General features: G+C 43.5%; 1 protein-coding gene across 4 annotated transcripts in view; it reads right to left on the bottom strand.

Annotated features, from left to right (window-relative positions):
- Positions 1-767: 767 nt before the first annotated feature.
- The window catches only part of LOC119969700 (casein kinase II subunit alpha), a 99,070-nt gene continuing 79,388 nt past the window's right edge, over positions 768-20,449 (bottom strand). For all 4 annotated transcript variants that reach the window (XM_038803692.1, XM_038803691.1, XM_038803694.1 and 1 more), the window contains 5 exons: positions 14,762-14,863; positions 7,328-7,428; positions 7,098-7,246; positions 6,663-6,752; positions 768-6,506 (listed from right to left, as the gene is read on the bottom strand). In XM_038803692.1, the coding sequence (XP_038659620.1) occupies positions 6,391-6,506; positions 6,663-6,752; positions 7,098-7,246; positions 7,328-7,428; positions 14,762-14,863 (558 nt within the window). In that variant the 3' untranslated portion in view covers positions 768-6,390. The remainder of the gene's footprint in view (positions 6,507-6,662; positions 6,753-7,097; positions 7,247-7,327; positions 7,429-14,761; positions 14,864-20,449) is intronic.

The following is a 20,449-nucleotide window of genomic DNA, read 5'->3' as shown; positions in this document are numbered from 1 at the left end:
GTGCCTTGTACAAGATCTTCAATATATTGCGTCTTACTAATTTAACCTACAACTCTGGTATATAACTATTTCTACTTGCAAGTGTACAATAGTGTACTTAGCATTAAAGGCACTTGGTTAGCAGTGCGCAATTTTATTTATAATTTTAGCACTCATCCATTGAAGGATGTCGGTCCTGACTAGGAATTGGAAAGCCAAATTCCAAAATGTTGGTACCTAATAAGATTATCCCAAGTGCTCTCGATGAAGAGCACTTACAAGCAGGCAAATACCTGTAATTTCTATACGTTTGGGTAACAGCTGGAAACAAACATTGCTAACCCACCATCAGCATCATCTAGTCAGCTTCACCCACCCATAAATATTTATCTGCTCTCATTGCCTGGCACAATATATCATCTCCACAGAATTCAAACTGTAACCTGAACGTATACACATCAAACATCTCTGAAGGAACATCTGCATAAAAGGAGCTGTCCTGCCAAGATCACAATAAAATTAAGATAGCTACTATAACTATCTATCGAATTGAATGACTTGTTCCTGCATCAGCCTGAGCTGCATAGTCTCGGTTATGCTCCAAGCTTTGCATTGAAAGAGGCCAGGAAATTACTGCAGCAGCATTCAAGGGCAAACCATTCTAACAAGGTGAGAACATCTACACCCTATCTCCCCACCCCCACCAAAGTATCCATATCTGGGAAAGCCAGCTTCCTTTTTAAACGTATACTCAACAAATTATTGATTAGACACTGTTGAAAAATGGTACTGTGACGTGATAGAATATTTATTGGCGTTTGGGTACAGTAGCACCACTGCACAGTGAACAAGTACTTCTGCATACTTTTAATGGCATACCATATTTTGCCACAAAGAGAGGAATAAAAAGAAAAGGAGTATGGGCGACTGACACAAAGTCAGGCCCCTCATTAAAAATAAGCACTGCAATACTGGATGACCCTCTTAATTATATTTTACACACACACACACAAAACCATTTAAAAATGAAATGTGAACGTGGCTTTCAATAGGTACACTGCACTGAATCTCCTAGATTATTAAAAAGGAAATTCTTTGCTATAAAATGCACCATAATTTTCCAAAGTTTTTATATATATATATGGTTGTCAGTTGTTGACATAAAATTGATCTACATACCATTTGACTGCTCCCCCCCACCCATCCCTCCATTTAAGTTCAGATAATGCCACGCAAAGGAAGACAGGTTTTAGCAGATATGAAATATCTGTTCCAGGCACTGATGGGGCAGGCGAGCTGTCACAATTCTTGCATTTAATTTAATTTAATTTAATATTTGCAACTGAAATATATGGTCAAAGAAAATCCTCAACACATTGGCAGTTTTCATGTTTTCCCTCTGGCAGGTTTATCAAGAATAAAACTACAACCTGCAGGGTCTTTTTTTTTTTAAACTCCCAACATTAAAAACATATCATTTCAGACTAGTAATTTTTCCTGTGCATTTTTAAACAGATTGAAAGTTGTATTCAGCAGCACGGTAAAATATTGGCTATTAACCGTCAGAATCAAATGTGAGGCAAAAGTGCTGAAGCACAGTTGTTTTCAAATACATGAGGTAATTTACAGATGCAGTTAACATTGCAACACTGCAACGAATGGCAGAAGTCCAACTTAGCATTCACTGTCATTGCAAATTTGTCTTCCGTCTGCTCGGTTGCTTGTTTCGGAGGAAAGCGCAAGTCAATGGAAAAATATGTCTTCAATCTCAATTATTTTCCATCTACTCCGGGCTTAAACTATACATGTTTGAAAACAAATCTGCAAATAAAAGTTAACCTTACATCCAATAAGTTGGATGCTGCAACATTCAGTAATGCTATGAGGCTTTCAACACCAGATGAGAATTTTCATTATACAGCGAAGTTCCATGGCGCGATCTCTTCTGACTGCTTCAGTGGGTTTTACACAGACAAGGCATGTTGACTTGTCCTCAACATGACATCAATCAAGTCTACACTCCTAAGTCAATCTGCAGGCGACTCAGAACCCAGGTCCTTGCCGAACACTATAGGTGCTCCATTGCACCGAAAATGTCTGGGCACACAGCCCAAGAAAAATAGTCACATCCACCTGTACAAAAAAGCAATACAAGATCGAGATATCCCAAACCAAGCTCTATTTTCTATCGTTAATTTTACTTGGAATTAATGGTCGCCAATCTTAACCCAGCAATTTTACCTCTCCAGTCGTTTTTGATTGTGTGTGTGCAGGGCACTGGTATCCCATAACCCCAATAAAGTGACTCACTGCTCCAGTGCCTAAGTTTTATGTGACAGAGCCTCCATGGAATGCTTCCTGTGCGCTTTGGCTCGAGATAGCTGCCATTTATTTTAGAAAGCTACCTTTGGGCACTGGTTGGGGGAGTGGGGTGGGGGAAGCTCTGGAATAGCTGGCTGCAATCTGGCGCTGAAGAGTAATACCAGTTAGGGGAAGGTTTGAATAATTACAAGATAATAATCACAGTAATGAAATCTTGGGTCAAGAGCAGCATCGTCTACTCCCTCTATCGGTGAAGCAATGAGAAACTCCCTAGAATATAACAAATGAATCATCTGGCATTCAAATGGAGGGGAATAAATCTGGAACAATTTGGTGAAATGTTGGATAATGGTGAAGAAAGAATGAGGGGACAAGAACAGACATCTCCAATCTGTTTGGGCATTTCACGCTGTGCTTAAAAAAAACAGAAGCACATTCTCTAAACTCAACAATATACTTCAAAATTACATTTCCGCTTTTCGTGAAACAAAATAACCAATGTTACCCATAAAGGAAGTAGTGTTTCCAACAGTTTTTGAGGGTACAAATCAAAACAATGAGCTAGAGATCGTAGAGCACAAGAAATGTAATGTATCTGCCCTAATAACTCCTTATGGGGTAATCAAATTTCTGTCAAGTACTGGGCTTGCCAAGTGATCAGATAGTTCTTCAAGTTTAACCATAACAAAACCATTGCTGTTTTGACATGATGGTTCGGAATAAATTTACTGTAAAACTGGCTTCAAATACTCCTCCCATTAACTTTAGAACAAAGCAGAGACTTGTAATTTTAGCAATTTATTTTCTGACAGATCACCTGTCAAATCTAAATGCATTTCACAACTAAATTAGTTATTCCTAAAACTGCAGGATAACAATCAGCTTCATTTAATTATGTAAATAGGTGCACATGGCCATAGTTTTTTTTTAAATAAAAGGAGACAATGTCTGATGCATTGAAGCTTAGAACCTTAAAACACATTGTGGTTTCGGTCGGAAATTCAAAACAGTAGATACATTCTATACGCTGTTTAATGATGACTATTTTAATCATCACTTCTTCAGGGACTGAGATTGTTGGATCAATATATACATACATCTAGGTGGCCCAAGAGTTTCAAATGTTATGCGCTGCTGCTTCCCTATGACTAGATGGCGCTAGTAAGCACAGCAATATTGAACAGTGGAACCAGCATACTACAGTGCTACAATACGAATTAGATACCCAAGTGCTGTTAGTAAGGCTGTAATTCACTCCAACTGCTTAAAAGAACACCATAAACCTTTAAGATTGGACAGCAGTCAATTTTGTGAGTTTAACAAAACCCTCCCTTCATATAGGTCCAATTCCAACCTTAAACCCCATTCTTTGCATCTTGATTATTTCATGGTGAATAGGTTAGTAAATGGTGACATCCACTCCTTATAGTTGCACAGTAGCACGACATAGATACAAGGTTTGTAAACGTGAACTGAGACACAGCCATAAAACCGTACCAATCATATAATGTTCATTGTATCACAAATAATCTTTTTGGGACTTTTTTAAAGCGTTTTCAATTTTTGCACAGGTCCTGGATTTAGGTCCTGCTTGTGATTCAAATTTGAAAAGCAGATCTCGGGCTCTCTGCTAGTGGAACTTTGAATCCCCATGCCCAGAAATATTAGAAAATTAAAAAGGGAAAGGGGGCTTAAAACATTTACTGTGAAACAGCAACATATATGACATATTGCTGCGTCATTGTGCTAATGAACCGCCTGCACCAAATGGAATGTGAATTCAAACAGATGCAGAAGTTTGCATTGTCTATTGAACCCAGTTTTGACACAAACTCAAAGTGGGGATCTCATTAGAATTTGTGAAATAAAATGAATGAAAACTACAAATAAAACATGAATCAGCATCTGGCCTAAGTATCCAAAATGGCTCTTAATTTTCTCTACTAAAATATTTTAACAGCCATTTCAGAATACACATCACCACAAACACTGAACCATAATACTGTTCTCCAATGGGTCATATATTTTGGCAAAACAATGATTAAATTAGGAAAAAAATGACACTACAATATGTCAGCTGGATATCGCAGTGTTTTCTATTGCTTTCATTATGCTTTTTTTTTGACATGTAAGTCTTATACAACAGATCAACGATGGCCTCTTTATTTGGAATGGGAAGAGAGAGGGATGAAGATAAATATCAGGACCACAGGGTTTGGCATAAGATTGTTCACCTACCCACACTGACGTTGTTCACCCACAAATGCACACTGACCCCCTAAAGTGTGGACTACAAGAGCCACAGAAAAAACAAACATCTGCCTGCTTTTATGTCAACCTGCATAAGTAACACCATATTTGTACACCAGCACTGCACCTATTTTTCATTTTCGGGCAAGTAGCTCTCAGGTAACCAGTTTAATGGATGATTAAATATTGACTTTTACCTCTTCCCAAAGCAAAAAAAAAAAATTCTTATCCTTTTCTTGATTAACTGCCGTCTGGAACCTTTTCAGCTCAACTTATATTCACACTAATCTTTTCAAGAGTTGATCTGGGGCTACATTCAGCTAGAATAGGACTGAAGAAAATAATGCACACCAATGCAGGGGAGTACCACCACTCCAAAGTTTGCTAACAGAGGGATGGCAGTGCAATGTACTCCCACCCATTTAACAAACACCAAGAGGTTTTAGCACCCAGGAGTTCAGAACTCCAGCAAGCCCTGGACACGTCTCAGATGCAGAACGCTCCAATTTCTCTAATCTGCTCCAGTCCAAATAGGGCTGCAGGTGCACGAGTCTACACATGGACCTGATCCTGACCCACAGCAGGTCTGAGGAGCCAGGAGGACAAAGTACAATGATAAAATGCAGAGTGGAAAGAACAAATAATGCACCTAACTGGATGACATGTATAACCAGGGGCTGTTTAATAAAATGTAGTCAAACATACTATTTACTCAACTGCCTCCCCCTTAATCAACAGCGGTTTTGTTTCCAAATGCTTTTCTTAAAAAAAAATCCCTTCCCACGCTCCACAAAATAACTGAGCCCCATTTCCTAATTCGCCCCCCCCCCCCCCCCCCCCCCCGTGCTTAACTGCTTTAAATAAAAGGCAACTGAAAAGAACACAGTAGACACTGAGAAATGAGCATATGAACTGGTCGTCTACATGGTGCTAATTGTAACGATGCTTTTTTTTCTCCTTTCGTTTCAACATTCTCAACACGATTAAAAGCCTTCAGTCCAAGTGTTTGAAAACAAATCCACCAAGGTTCGAACTCCGATAACAGTTGCATGATAGATAGGGCGTAGTGCACTCAGACCAAAAAACAGGAGGAGAAATACAGGTTATGACTTGCTTGTGATTTCCAAGCAAATAATTATTTTCTTTAAAAAAAGTCAGAGCAACAGATTCATTTTTAAACATACTCTTAATTAACAGCAGGTGTAACAGAGTACTTTCAAAAGCACAATACAAATTTAATGCCGTGCTTCCAGTATTTCATGTTCCCAACAGGTTTCATGTCAGAGACCGAATCCCTTTTAGCACGAGCCCAAGGCTATTTGATTTTTGGATAATAAAAATGCAACTCACACTTACTCCCTTTACTCTAATTGTCTGGGAATAAGACTTTAATGAAAAAAAATTCATTTGAATGCTCCAAAGTAAATTATTTCCGAACCACTAAATTATTACAGCAGACAGTTCTCGCAATATTGACATCATCTGCTCAAACTCCACTCAAAACTCAGGGGGAAAATGTGGTAACACTGAACAAGTGCATGAGAACAGTGTGTAGGCAACAATTTCTGACAGAGAGGCATTACATATGGCCTAGTTTAGGACTAAGAGAGGTATACTGTCTCTAAGTCTGGTGACATACAAAACACAAAAAAAAAAATTCTCAAGTAAAAATCAGCCTTTTTTCCTTTTCAGAATGATTGAACTGAAGAGAATCCATAAGCAACTGCTCAGATGTGACATGCCCAGCTGGTTCCCCGTGCTTCCAAGGAGGAGTGAGGTGGAGGGGAGGAGGGGTGGACCAGGCTGTTGACAGGGTTACAAGTGGTCAGGAGGGCGATGTCAAGGCTGAGCCCCGGCAGTGGCTGGAACCGGCGTCCCGAGGGTGTTGGTAGCAGAGATGACTGGTGAGCCAGCAAGGGGTCCCAGTGGTGATGAGGTTGGCATTGCAGATATCCCTGCATTGAAACATTAAATAACATTAGTCTTCAAAAAGAACAAATGTATTTTCAACAGATTTCAATCTAGCAGACTTTGGCCAAAACAGATCTGCCCAAACATTGATATTATTGAGACTTGATTACTACGTTTGGCTAATTAGCAGCATTACTAACCTGACATCATACTGGCTGAGCTGATCGGGGTGCTACCAGTTGGCATGTTAGCACAGGAGCCCATTCGGGACTGGTCTTTCACAATTGGGTCTGTGGGACAAAATAAAATCGAAACAATGGTATAAGCATACCTGATTTCCCCCAATTTCACCCTTCCCAGTGCTGCACCATGAGTTTTGAGGACAAACCTCATCCCACAACAAATAAAACACAGCAGCACTTAGTATCTTGCCCTTTCAACTGGTTGAAGGAAGGATGTAAAGAAACAAACAGACCAACTTCCCTTTCGGCCTTGCATAGCTGTGTTCCCACTCAATGCCTCTCTGGCAAGGGGAAGATTAGCATTAGGGTGGGTGGGGTAGTAGGAAGAGGCGTTCAGATCTCTGGTGGGCATGGCCATAATAAGTCCTAACAAGCATCATAGGGAACACTTACAAAAATAAGGATGTTCCATAGCTTCTCGTGCTGTTAAACGTGTTTGATGATCATATCGTAGAAGCTTGTCCAAGAAATCCAGTGCTTCGGAGCTAACCAGGTGCTGATTCTCACTGTGGACAAAGCGTTCCCATCTTTTACGGGAATGTCTGAAACAGGGAAACAAGAATCTTTTAGGTAAATAATACATAAATCACCCCATATTAGTACCAAATGTGTTCCTTACTGACCTGCCCAGGATGTCATTAAACCGTGGGTCCAGCTCAATGTTGTACTTGTCAATGTAGTCATACAGATCTTCTGTGCCTAGCACCTTGGCTATTCGGACCAACTTAAAAGACAAAGAGGAAGCATGTTACAGTCATTAGATTAAAAAGGAATCACACCACAATTGGAATTTAAAGAGTTACCAAAGAAGCATTTACTTTAATTTGATCTTGTTTAAATGATAAACAATTTTGGCACAAAGAAAACTTGCTCGAATGTGCAACTGCAACACTAACCCCAAGTTAGAGGAGATGGAAAGTTTCCTTTACTTTGCTCCAACAAAACAGTACTCGATGCCAAGAATTTAATTACTTCCAACATTTGTGACATTAGGGGCTGGTTTAGCACAGGGCTAAATCGCTGGCTTTGAAAGCAGAGCAATACAGGCCAGCAGCACGGTTCAATTCCCGTACCAGCCTGCCCAAACAGGCGCCGGAATGTGGCGACTAGGGGCTTTTCACAGTAACTTCATTTGAAGCCTACTTGTGACAATAAGTGATTTTCATTTTCTGTGCCTTCAGCTACCTGGGCCTTAATCGCTGGAATTCCCTTTTTAAATCTTCCCGTCTCTCCAGCCCTCATTCCTTCTTTAAACAGCTCCTTAAAATCTCCTTGACCAAGCTTCTCGTCACCTGTCCTAATATCTCCTTCTGCACGTCAGTGTCAAATTTGAATTGAAAACTTTCCCGTGAAGCTCCTTGGAACGATCTACGATGTTGTAAAGGGCGCTTTATAGATGTAATTTGCTGTTGGCCTCTTTCTGTGCTGTAAAATGCACCTCCGCCTTCAACACCATAATCCCAGCCAAGCTAATATCCAAACTCCAAAACCTAGGACTCGGCTTCTCACTCTGCAGCTGGATCCTCGACTTCCTGACCGACAGACCGCAATTTGTAAGGATAAACGACACCTCCTCCATGATAGTCCTCAATTACGGGCCCTGCAAGGCTGCGTACTTAGCCCCCTATTATACTCTCTATAGACACATGACTGTGTGGCAAAATGCGGCTCCAACTCCATGCTTGCTGATGACACAACAGTAGTGAGTCGGATCTCAACAACGATGATTCAAAGCACAGGAGAGAGATAGAGAACTTAGTGGCACGGTGCAATGACAACAATCTCTCCCTCAATGTCAGCAAAACTAAGGAGCTGGTCATCAACTTCAGTAAGCGAAGTGTCGTACACACCCCTGTCTGCATCAACGGGGCCGAGGTGGAGATGGTTGACAGCTTCAAATTCCTAAGTGTAAACATCACCAACAATCTGTTCTGGTCCACCCACATCGATGCTACGGCCAAGAAAGCACAACAGTGCCTATAATTCCTCAGGAAATTAAGGAAATCTGGCATGTCCACAACAACTCTTATCAATTTCTATAGATGTACCATAGAAAGCATCCTATTTGGCTGCATCACAGCCTGGTGGTACTTGCTTGGCCCAAGACCGCAAGAAACTAGAGAGTTGTGAACACAGCCCAGTCCATCATGCAAGCCCGCCTCCCAGCAACTGGCGCTGTCTACATTGCCCGCTTGGGAAAGCAGGCAGCATAATCAAAGAGCCCTCCCACTCAAGTTATTCTCTCTTCTAACCTCTTCCATTGTGAAGATACAAAAGTTTGAGAGCACGCACCAATAGATTAAAAAACAGCTTCTTCCCCACTGTCACCAGACTCCTGAACGGCCCTCTTATGGACTGAACTGATCTGTCTATGCATCTACAGGCAGCATGGTGGCACAGTGGTTAGCACTGTTGCATCACAGCGCCAGGGACCCAGGTTCAATTCTGCCCTTGGGTCAGTATGTGTGTGGAGTTTGCAAGTTCTCCCCCGTGTCTGTGGGTTTCCTCTGGGTGCTCCGGTTTCCACACTCAGTACAAAGATGTGTGGGTTAGGTGGATTGGCCATGATAAATTGCTCTTAAGTGTCCAGGGATGTGCAGGTTAGACTACGGGGTCATGTGGATAGGGTGGGCTGGACATGGGTGGAGTGCTCATTCAAAGGGTACGTGCAGACTCGATGGGTCGAATTGCCTCCTTCTGCATTGTAGAGATTCTATGATCTATCACCTTCTTTAAAGTTGCAGCACGAGCTACTGTATACTTACCCGCTGCCTGTGTTTATGTGTTTTCATTATGTATCCTCATGTATTTATCCTATGTTCTCATGTATGGAGCAATCTGCCTGGACCGTACACGGAACAATACTTTTCACTGTACCTCCGTACACGTGACAATAAATCAAAATCTCCTACTCTATTTTTCCACATAAAGAATCCTAGCATATTTACATAGCCAGAATGTCTCTGATGCCAATTAACCATGTAAACAAATGGCATTTATCAGTTTCAAGTATCCAATATTTTGCAATTTGACAGATGTACCTGGTTCCACTACATGCCTTGTTTTGGGACACAGTTCTAACATGAGATAGAACATGAATCTGATTGAGAACTTATAGAATCTATTCGTTGCAAGTTGCATCCTAGTATATGCTGATATGATTTCAAACGATTCTGTTGAAACAATTTTGCCATTCCCCAAACAAAATAACATTAAATTGGACTGGAAGAGATTTGTGCTGATTTCCTGAAGTGTCAGAAATTTCAGAACTCATTGTCAAAAGCTCTTCCTACAAGTGAGAAGCATTTGGAATGGACTTCAAGGAATGACAGCTCAGATTTCTTGAATATGACATCTTACAGCTTTACAAGTCCAAGTCGGACTCTGAAGTCACAGCACTGTGCAATGTTAAGGGGATTGAGTGCAATTCTGCAGCTGATTTCCATAGGTCGGATTCATTCAGTGTGGTGAGCAGTTCAATCCGGGTGACCACAGCTCAAGACAAAAACCGTAGAATAATTTATCAGATTCTGAGAGTGTGAAATGGGCAGGTACTTAAGCTAGGATGGTAAAACTTCTTACTCATTCAGAGCTTTCCCCATTTTACAGGAGTGATGCTGTGAAAAAGCACAAATGTAGTATACTTTTTCCACCAGCAGATGGGGGTGTTTTTCTACACCTGACAGGATTCTTGAAACATCCAACACAAGCACATAATTTTAGCAGCGTTGAGTGGGTTGTACCACCCACTTGCATCAGCACTGTGCTGGAGAAAAGACAGCTCTGTGCAGGCTCATTCAACAGCTGCACTCCCATTCAGAGGAGCAGACAGGATTTGTGTCAATGGAAGAACAGTGAGGTGTAAAAACTGAAGGGGGAAACAGAACCAGAGAGGATTAACAAAACCTTCAAGGCCTTCTACCAAGAGCTGTACACCTCAGAGCCCCCAACGAGGAAGGCTGGGATGAACCGGTTCCTTGATGGACTGGTCATACCAGTCGTGGGAGAGGGAAGGAAACGGGACCTGGAAGCACCACTAGCACTGGGAGAGATCATGGACAGTATCAGCTCCATGCAGACGGGGAAGGCGCCGGGACCGGACGGATTCCCGGCGGACTTCTACAAAAAATTTGCGACAGCGCTGGCCCCGCACCTGCGGGAGATGTTCACAGACTCGCTAGCTAGGGGCACACTGCCACCCACGTTAGCACAGGCCTCAATCTCGCTGATACCTAAGAAAGACAAAGACCCAACGGAATGTGGGTCATACAGACCCATATCTCTGCTGAACGCAGACGCCAAAATACTGGCCAAAATCCTAGAAGACTGTGTACCTGAGGTGGTCACAGAGGACCAGACGGGCTTCGTCAAAGGTAGACAGCTCACCTCGAACATCAGGCGCCTGCTGAACGTGATAATGACCCCCTCCGGGGAGAGAACACAAGAGGTGATCGTCTCCCTGGACGCAGAAAAGGCCTTCGACAGAGTCGAATGGAAATACCTCATAGAGGTACTGGAGCTGTTCGGGCTTGGAACAGGGTTCACCGCGTGGGTAAAACTCCTATACAACGCCCCCATGGCGAGTGTACGGACCAACAATACCAACTCCCAATACTTCCAGCTGCACAGGGGCACCAGACAAGGATGCCCACTGTCCCCACTGCTGTTCGCACTAGCAATCGAACCGCTAGCAATTGCGCTCAGGGCAGCAAAAAATTGGAGGGGGATCCGAAGGGGAGGCAGAGAGCACAGAGTCTCACTCTATGCAGACGATCTGCTCCTCTACATCTCGGACCCACAAAGCAGCATGGACGGAATCATCGCGCTCCTGAAAGAGTTTGGAGCCTTCTCGGGCTACAAACTCAACATGAGCAAAAGCGAGATCTTCCCAGTACACCAGCAAGGGGGGGGGGGAAGCACTAAAGGGGCTGCCGTTCAAACAAGCCCGACATAAATTCCGCTACCTGGGGATCCAAATAGCCCATGACTGGAAAGGGATCCACAAATGGAACCTCACCAGCCTGGCGGAGGAAGTAAAAAAGGACCTGCAAAGATGGAACACACTCCCACTCTCCCTCGCAGGAAGAGTCCAGACGATCAAAATGAACGTATTGCCCAGATTCCTCTTCCTGTTTAGATCCATTCCGATCTACATCCCCACGGCCGTCTTCATAGCGCTGGACAAACTTATCATGGCGTTCGTATGGGGGGGTAAAAATGCTAGGATCCCAAAGAAGGTCCTACAGAAAACAAAATCCAGGGGGGGGCTAGCCCTCCCGAATCTACAATTCTACCACTGGGCGGCAACAGCCGAGCGAGTAAGGGGATGGATCCAGGAGCCAGAAGCCGAGTGGGTGCGTGCGGAGGAGGCCTCCTGCATGGGGACCTCCCTCCGGGCCCTCGCCACGGCAGCACTCCCATCCCCACCCAAAAAACACTCCAGCAGCCCAGTGGTGACAGCCACCCTCCAATCCTGGAACCAACTGCGGCAGCAATTTGGCCTGAACAAAATGTCGGACAAGGCTCCCATCTGCAACAACCATAGGTTCAAACCAGCACTGACTGACGCCACCTTCAAAAGGTGGAGACAGGACGGGGGGACACTGACAGTCGGGGACCTATACACGGACGACAGGATCGCAACACTGGACGAACTGACAGAGAAATTTCAGCTAGCTGGGGGGAACGAGCTACGGTACCTGCAGCTCAAAAACTTCCTACGAAAGGAGACAAGGACGTACCCACAACTGCCACTACTGGAAGACCTACTGGACGCAAGTATCCTAGAGAAAGGGAACTGTAGTGACATGTATGGCCGACTGGTAGATAGGGACGACACCGTACTGGACGCAACAAGAAGGAAATGGGAGGACGACCTGGGGATGGAGATAGGGTGGGGACTCTGGAGCGAAGCACTGCATAGGGTCAACTCCACCTCCACGTGCGCAAGGCTCAGCCTGACGCAACTAAAAGTGGTACATAGAGCCCACTTAACGAGAAACCGTATGAGTAGGTTCTTCCCGGAGGTGGAGGACAGATGTGAGCGGTGCCAAAGAGGCCCGGCCAACCACGCCCACATGTTCTGGTCTTGCCCCAGACTTGTGGAGTACTGGACAACCTTCTTCGAGGCTATGTCCAAAGTGGTGGGGGTGAGGGTGGAGCCATGCCCGATAGTGGCGGTCTTCGGGGTTTCAGACCAGCCAGATCTATTCCTGGGGAGGAGGGCGGACGCCCTTGCCTTTGCCTCCCTGATCGCCCGCCGTAGAATCCTGTTTGGCTGGCGGTCAGCAGCACCGCCCAGAGCTGCAGACTGGCTGTCCGACCTCTCGGATTCTCTCCAAATGGAGAAAATCAAATTCGCCATCCGAGGGTCGGACGACGGCTTCCACAGAACGTGGGAGCCATTCATGCAATTGTTCCGGGACCTGTTTGTGGCCAACGTACAAGAGGAAGAATAGTCGGGGGAAGGTAGCCGGCGGGGAGGGGGGGGGCTACGGGCTCGTTACGGGGATTTGATGGCTAGCTAAGGCCCAAAACCAAACTAAATAAATGCCAATAAACATGTTGGGGAATGTAAAATATGTATGCCGGCAAAGAGGGGGAGGCCACAGTTATTACTACGAAGATGCTCACCTGTAAATATATATGTTAATTTTTGCGTGTTTTTTTTTCTCTCTCTAACAATTTGTAATTTGTTCAATATAAAACATGAAAACTGAATAAAAAACATTTATAAAAAAAAAAACTGAAGGGAGGTATAGAAGAGGGTGCCCTGTCTTTGTAAACTCAACAATAGTAGAGCAGTCCCTATCCTGGAATGGTATTGTACTGGTTACACATTTCAAATAGAACCATTTCCTATATATTATTTCTTTTCTATGATAATTTATTCAATTTTTTTTAAAAATTCATTCGGGGGATGTGGGCTTTGCTGGGCCAATTGCCCTTGAACTAAGTGGCTATTTTCAGGGGGCTTTTGAGAGTCAACCACATTGCTGTGGGTCTGGAGTCACATGTAGGCCAGACCAAGTAAAGTAGATTTCCTTCCCTAAAGGACTCTAGTGAACCAGATGGGTTTCTACAACAATCGACAATGTTTTAATGGTCATCATTAGACTTTTAATTCCATATTTTTACTGAATTCAAATTTGACAACCTGATGGAATTCAAATCCAGGTGCCCAGAGCATGACCCAAGGTCGCTGGATTACTGGTTCAGTAACAATTCTAGTCTGCCACCACCTCCCCTGTAATGCTCCTACAGTAATAAAATGCTCCAAAAGTTTTGTTCAAAATATAAAACAAGGCAAAATTATGTCAATTGCCAGATGCGAGACCTCAGGTTGACAGTCCTGCCAAAGCAGATATTGCTCTTCAACAGGGCTGAATACACTGGATACACTGAATCCTGGATACCCTGACCAACACAGTGCAGATTTGAACATGTATAATGACCAAACAGTGGGATGTGGGTCACTAAGCTGCTATTCCCAAACTGCAACCCAGATCTTTGCTGTGCCTTAGCACAGAAACAGAACAATCCCAAAAAGGGAAAGGAGAATTAAAGGGTATCGGGGTTTCTGAACTGAGGCAGGAAGATGGGGTGGAGATACAGATCAGGCACGATCTAATTTAATGGAGGAAGAAATCTGAAGGGTTGAATGGCCAACTCCCTAGTTTCTGTTTACAGCAATGAAGAGTCTCGGGATTTGTAGGAACCTTCTGCACAGAGATACAAATCTCGTGTTGTCTGGTTAGGCTTACTGTGAGAAAAGATAAACAACATCTGGAAAAAAGCCCAGTGAAAACATTTTAAAGCGGAATATCGTGACTATAAAACGAGGAACCTGGAGTTTGCACGATGGACATGAGGGGGATTTGCACTCGTCAACTCTACCAATGCAAGTTTGGCATTCTTGATTGGGCAGGAAGGAAGGAAGACATGACGGTCAATGTGCAAGGTACAGTGCAGGTGGTCTGGTGATAGTCATCAGTCGAAGTATCTGCCACTGTGGCAGTGAACTTGCCTCTGAATAGAGCCAAGCTGAGCACTCTTACCTGATCATAATTGTCATGACCGTGGAAGAAAGGCTCTTTTCGGAAGATCATGCTGGCCAGCATGCATCCTAAACTCCACATGTCTAGACTATAATCGTACATCTGCAATGAAGCAAAAAAATATTTTCAGTAATTGGAATTGAAACTTATAAAGGAGAACATTAAAAAAACACTTTAACTCAGTCACGAGATTCTTTTCAAAACACTGAAGGCACAAATGTAAAATACTTTATGTATTTGAGGGACTCTGATACCTGCCCATTTTCTGAATGCTTGTTCGTTATTGGTTAATCACTGCAATGCTCGAATCAAAGTTCAGATGCTGAAGCCACTCCTATAGCACCAATTGCAGATTTTTTCCACTCAAATCACTAACACATATCCAATCTGTACAATTCTACTGCTGTATTTGCTTCTCAAACTCCTCCCCTTTCAACAGTGGCTATTTACACTTCTGATGCACCAAGTGCAAGCAGACTGATGTACTATGTAGGGTATCTCAGCAGAACTTTCCAACAGGGGCACTGTAGTGGTCTGAGCAGCAATTCTGAATGGCAGGCCAGCAGCACGGTTCGATTCCCGTACCAGCCTCCCCGAACAGGCGCCGGAATGTGGCGACTAGGGGCTTTTCACAGTAACTTCATTGAAGCCTACTCGTGACAATAAACGATTTTCATTTCATTTCATTCCATATCTTCAATTAAGCCAATTGAAATGCACCACTTTAAAGCCAGCACTGACCAGTGAATGAACCTGGAACCACGTTTGTCTTTATGGCTCAGCTAGCTATCCAATAAACTTACTGGGAAATGGGTGATAAAGAAAGAACAACCTGTATTTATATAGCATTGTTCATGACGGTAGGATGCTAAGGTAGCCCATATAATTATTGACCAGGGTACCACAAGAATAACCCTGCACATTTATGTGCACCCGAGATGTGAAATGGAACCTTAGTTTAATGCCTCATCTGAAAAACGGCAGCTCCTCTTAACCCTCTTTCCTCTTGTTAAGAGGAAAAAGGAGGCCTATGTGAAGATGAGGCGTGAAGTCTCAGTTGGGGCGCTTGATAGTTACAGGGAAGCGAGGAAGGATCTAAAGAGAGAGCTAAGACGAGCAAGGAGGGGACATGAGAAGTCTTTGGCAGGTAGGATCAAGGAAAACCCAAAAGCTTTCTATAGGTATGTCAGGAATAAAAGAATGACTAGGGTAAGAGTAGGGCCAGTCAAGGACAGTGGTGGGAAGTTGTGTGTGGAGGCTGAGGAGATAAGCGAGATACTAAATGAATACTTTTTGTCAGTATTCACTCAGGAAAAAGATAATATTGTGGAGGAGAATGCTGAGACCCAGGCTATTAGAATAGATGATGTGGATCTGTTCCACAAGGATCTGTTCTGGGGCCGTTGCTGTTTGTCATTTTTATAAATGACCTAGAGGAGGGCGCAGAAGGATGGGTAAGTAAATTTGCAGACGACACTAAAGTCGGTGGAGTTGTAGACAGTGCGGAAGGATGTTGCAGGTTACAGAGGGACATTAGAATAGATGGCATTGAGGTGCGTAGGGAAGAAGTGTTGGCAATTCTGGACAAGGTGAAAATAGATAAGTCCCCGGGGCCTGATGGGATTTATCCTAGGATTCTCTGGGAAGCCAGTGAAGAGATTGCTGACCCGTTGGCTTTGATTTTTAGGTCATCATTGGCTACAGGAATAGTGCCAGAGGACTGGAGGATAGCAAATGTGGTCCCTTTGTTCAAGAAGGGGAGTAGAGATAACCCCGGTAACTATAGGCCGGTGAGCCTAACATCTGTGGTGGGTAAAGTCTTGGAGAGGATTATAAAAGATACGATTTATAATCATCTAGATAGGAATAATATGATTAGGGATAGTCAGCATGGTTTTGTGAAGGGTAGGTCATGCCTCACAAACCTTATCGAGTTCTTTGAGAAGGTGACTGAACAGGTGGACGAGGGTAAAGCAGTTGATGTGGTGTATATGGATTTCAGTAAAGCGTTTGATAAGGTTCCCCACGGTCGGCTATTGCAGAAAATACGGAGGCTGGGGATTGAGGGTGATTTAGAGATGTGGATCAGAAATTGGCTAGTTGAAAGAAGACAGAGAGTGGTGGTTGATGGGAAATGTTCAGAATGGAGATCAGTTACGAGTGGCGTACCACAAGGATCTGTTCTGGGGCCGTTGCTGTTTGTCATTTTTATAAATGACCTAGAGGAGGGCGCAGAAGGATGGGTAAGTAAATTTGCAGACGACACTAAAGTCGGTGGAGTTGTAGACAGTGCGGAAGGATGTTGCAGGTTACAGAGGGACATAGGTAAGCTGCAGAGCTGGGCTGAGAGGTGGCAAATGGAGTTTAATGTGGAGAAGTGTGAGGTGATTCACTTTGGAAAGAATAACAGGAATAAGGAATATTTGGCTAATGGTAAAATTCTTGGTAGTGTGGATGAGCAGAGGGATCTCGGTGTCCATGTACATAGATCCCTGAAAGTTGCCACCCAGGTTGATAGGGTTGTGAAGAAGGCCTATGGTGTGATGGCCTTTATTGGTAGAGGGATTGAGTTCCGGAGCCATGAGGTCATGTTGCAGTTGTACAAAACTCTAGTACGGCTGCATTTGGAGTATTGCGTACAGTTCTGGTCGCCTCATTATAGGGAGGACGTGGAAGCTTTGGAATGGGTGCAGAGGAGATTTACCAGGATGTTGCCTGGTATGGAGGGAAAATCTTATGAGGAAAGGCTGATGGACTTGAGGTTGTTTTCGTTAGAGAGAAGGTGGTTAAGAGGTGACCTAATAGAGGCATACAAAATGATCAGAGGGTTAGATAGGGTGGACAGCGAGAGCCTTCTCCCACGGATGGAGGTGGCTAGCATGAGGGGACATAGCCTTAAATTGAGGGGTAATAGATATAGGACAGAGGTCAGAGGTGGGTTTTTTACGCAAAGAGTGGTGAGGCCGTGGAATGCCCTACCTGCAACAGTAGTGAACTCGCCAACATTGAGGGCATTTAAAAGTTTATTGGATAAGCAGATGGATGATAAGGGCATAGTGTAGGTTAGATGGCCTTTAGTTTTTTTCCATGTCGGTGCAACATTGAGGGCCGAAGGGCCTGTACTGCGCTGGATCGTTCTATGTTCTATGTTCAACCATGCTGCATTCCCTCAAATAGTGTTTGAGAGTGAAGTATTGGTTCTAGAATGCCAGTGGGGATTAGGTACTCAATCACAGAGCTCAAAATATCCCACAAACCTTCTGACTCAGGTAAGAGTGGTACCACTGAGCAAAAGGCAACATTCATTTTCTTTTAACAGTTTGTTTTCAGATGGATTCTTGTGCCAACAAATTTTGAGCAGGAATCCTAACCATGGGACACCTTTACCAAATGAAGAGTGCTTTGAACTCAATAACCAAAACCTCGTTTTGTGCTCATTTGTGGTTTGTTTGTGCTTCGTATGTAGAACATTTAGCCTGAGATCTGATGCGCTTCATATTCTTCTGAAGCATTACAAATGGAGAGTGCAGTTTTGAGCAGTAATTCAATGCCATCTCTCTACACAATAGTCATCAGATCTGTAACAAATATCTAGCTCATGTTAATATTTAAGAGGTAATTTTTTAATCTGGGAAGATTAAAGTTTAACTGCAGGAAGTAGGGTTAATGCAACTAAAGCAGTTTAAAGACAATTAAACTTAAAAGGTCGAGGCCATGTTGACTTAAGGGTCAACCAGTTAGAAAGGCAAGGTCCGAAAACAGCAGGTGGGCTTACGCAGCTGAAGATGTGACGTCTACACTGCTTGCAAAGAAGTGCAGTCCAGAGAGAGGTTTTGTTTTCAGAGTTCTAAATTAGTTAATTAGTTAGTTAGCTAAATTAGTTAATAAAACATTGAGCGAACCCCGAAAGACGTCATCATGGAGATGGGGGGAGTTGAATTTATCTCTGTTTGTTAGGAGAACGAGTGTTCTGCAACAGGTGAAGGGGTGATCCAGGTAGTTCAAGCTCAGAGCAGAGGCAGTAGCAGAAGGTTACTGGTTCCGTGCTGGAGGCAGTTCGCGTTCAAGAGAAGTTCTGGGAGCCATTTGTAGCTTGCCATAGTTCAGAGAGGTACTGTCTGGGTTTAGCGAAGCTAGCAGGGTGTGAAAAAGCTCGAGTTGTGATGATAATTACAGGCAGGAGTGCAATTTTCTGAATCTTGCGGAACACAGTCTCGGGAGAAGAGGCTGAGCAGTTGTTGAGGCAGTCCGAGTTGATGCAGCTTTGAGGGGGATTCATCGGTGAGAGCATTGGAAGTGAAGAGTTGAATTTTCCCCCGAGGGAGACGGAGTTTTACTAAGAATTTGTGAATCAGAGTGGCCATTGATGTGTCCGTGATTTGTTGAGAAATACATGGGATCCACCTCGGACACATCTGCCACTTAACGGACAGTGTGGTGTGTCTGACCGAAGTTTGTCAGCTGATTTATAGTTATCTCCTGTTAAATCTGAATGACCAAGACAGATACTGCAAATAGTTTTACTTTTATGACTTTGTATAGTAAAGTTTATCTTGTTTAAAACTATAGAATGTTGTGATTGTATTTAAGTGTCTGGGATTTCAAACTTTGTCTACTTTAACAAAAAGTTACTAGCCCCTAATTGGATCGTAACAATCAGAGGCAAAACAAGTAGGATTTATTGAAATAATATAAAGCAACTTTTTCTCCACTATCTCATACCTAAAGCACAGAGTCCAAACTGCAATCGCTGGAGGTCAGATTTGTCCATTAACCTCCTTGCACATTTTAAATACTGTCCACAAATATCCAGCTTCAATCGGGTAACTGGCACAATCACCTTAAAAGAATACATTCTCTCAAAAGTGGCTCAATATTTGCATTAGAACAGCTTCTAGGAAAATCCACAGCTTATAAGGTATTCGCCCCACACCCGCAAAGTACTGAAGCTCATTCTGCCCCACAGCCCCGTGGTATTTATTTCCCGTGCCAACCAGCTTCCCAATCGTTTGAACCAGAATCTTCCAGCAGTGTGGAAGCACCTCGCTGTGAGTTACCTGCTGTTTCCCATCTCTCCACACGAGCCACAGCCTCAGCGTTGCAGGGCACTTTGCTTCCGGCAACAAGGAATTCACAAAGCAGTAAATCCACACAGGACATGGGGAGGCGTTTTACAATTAAAACAACACATCTCGCTCTTTCCACATTCGGATTACAGAAAAATCATATTCAGGAAAGCCAAGTTATTAATTTTTGCTTTTACTTTGCCCAGCACTTCATGCTGCAGTATGGTTACCAAGGTGCTCAGTGACGCAGGAGCTGTTGTTGGCAACATCTCAGGAAATTAAGTCTTTGGATTAGATTTCCTATATCCATCATAATAGTGGACAGAATATAATTTGGTTTAACGGTCTTCTGGAAGCTAAAAGGTGAATACGTTTTCTCTTTAGGAAGGGAAAGATCCTCTGAAAGGATTTCACTCACATTCACAATAATGAGTTTTCAGAAGGCTGCCTAGAAACAGAATCTGCACCTCAAGGAGTGGAGGAGGGTAGCTGGGCAGAACAGGGTAGGAGAAAGCATTTTAATGCCTGTTAAACCTTTTCCCCTTAATGAAGCTGTGACAAAATCTTTTTGTTTGTAAGGCTGTGGGAAAAATATATCGGAGCTTTTGGTTTTATAAGCCGG

The sequence above is a fragment of the Scyliorhinus canicula genome, chromosome 7 (assembly GCF_902713615.1).
Source record: "Scyliorhinus canicula chromosome 7, sScyCan1.1, whole genome shotgun sequence".
Classification (NCBI taxonomy): Eukaryota; Metazoa; Chordata; class Chondrichthyes; order Carcharhiniformes; family Scyliorhinidae; genus Scyliorhinus; species Scyliorhinus canicula.
This window is presented reverse-complemented; position numbering and strand designations above follow the sequence as displayed.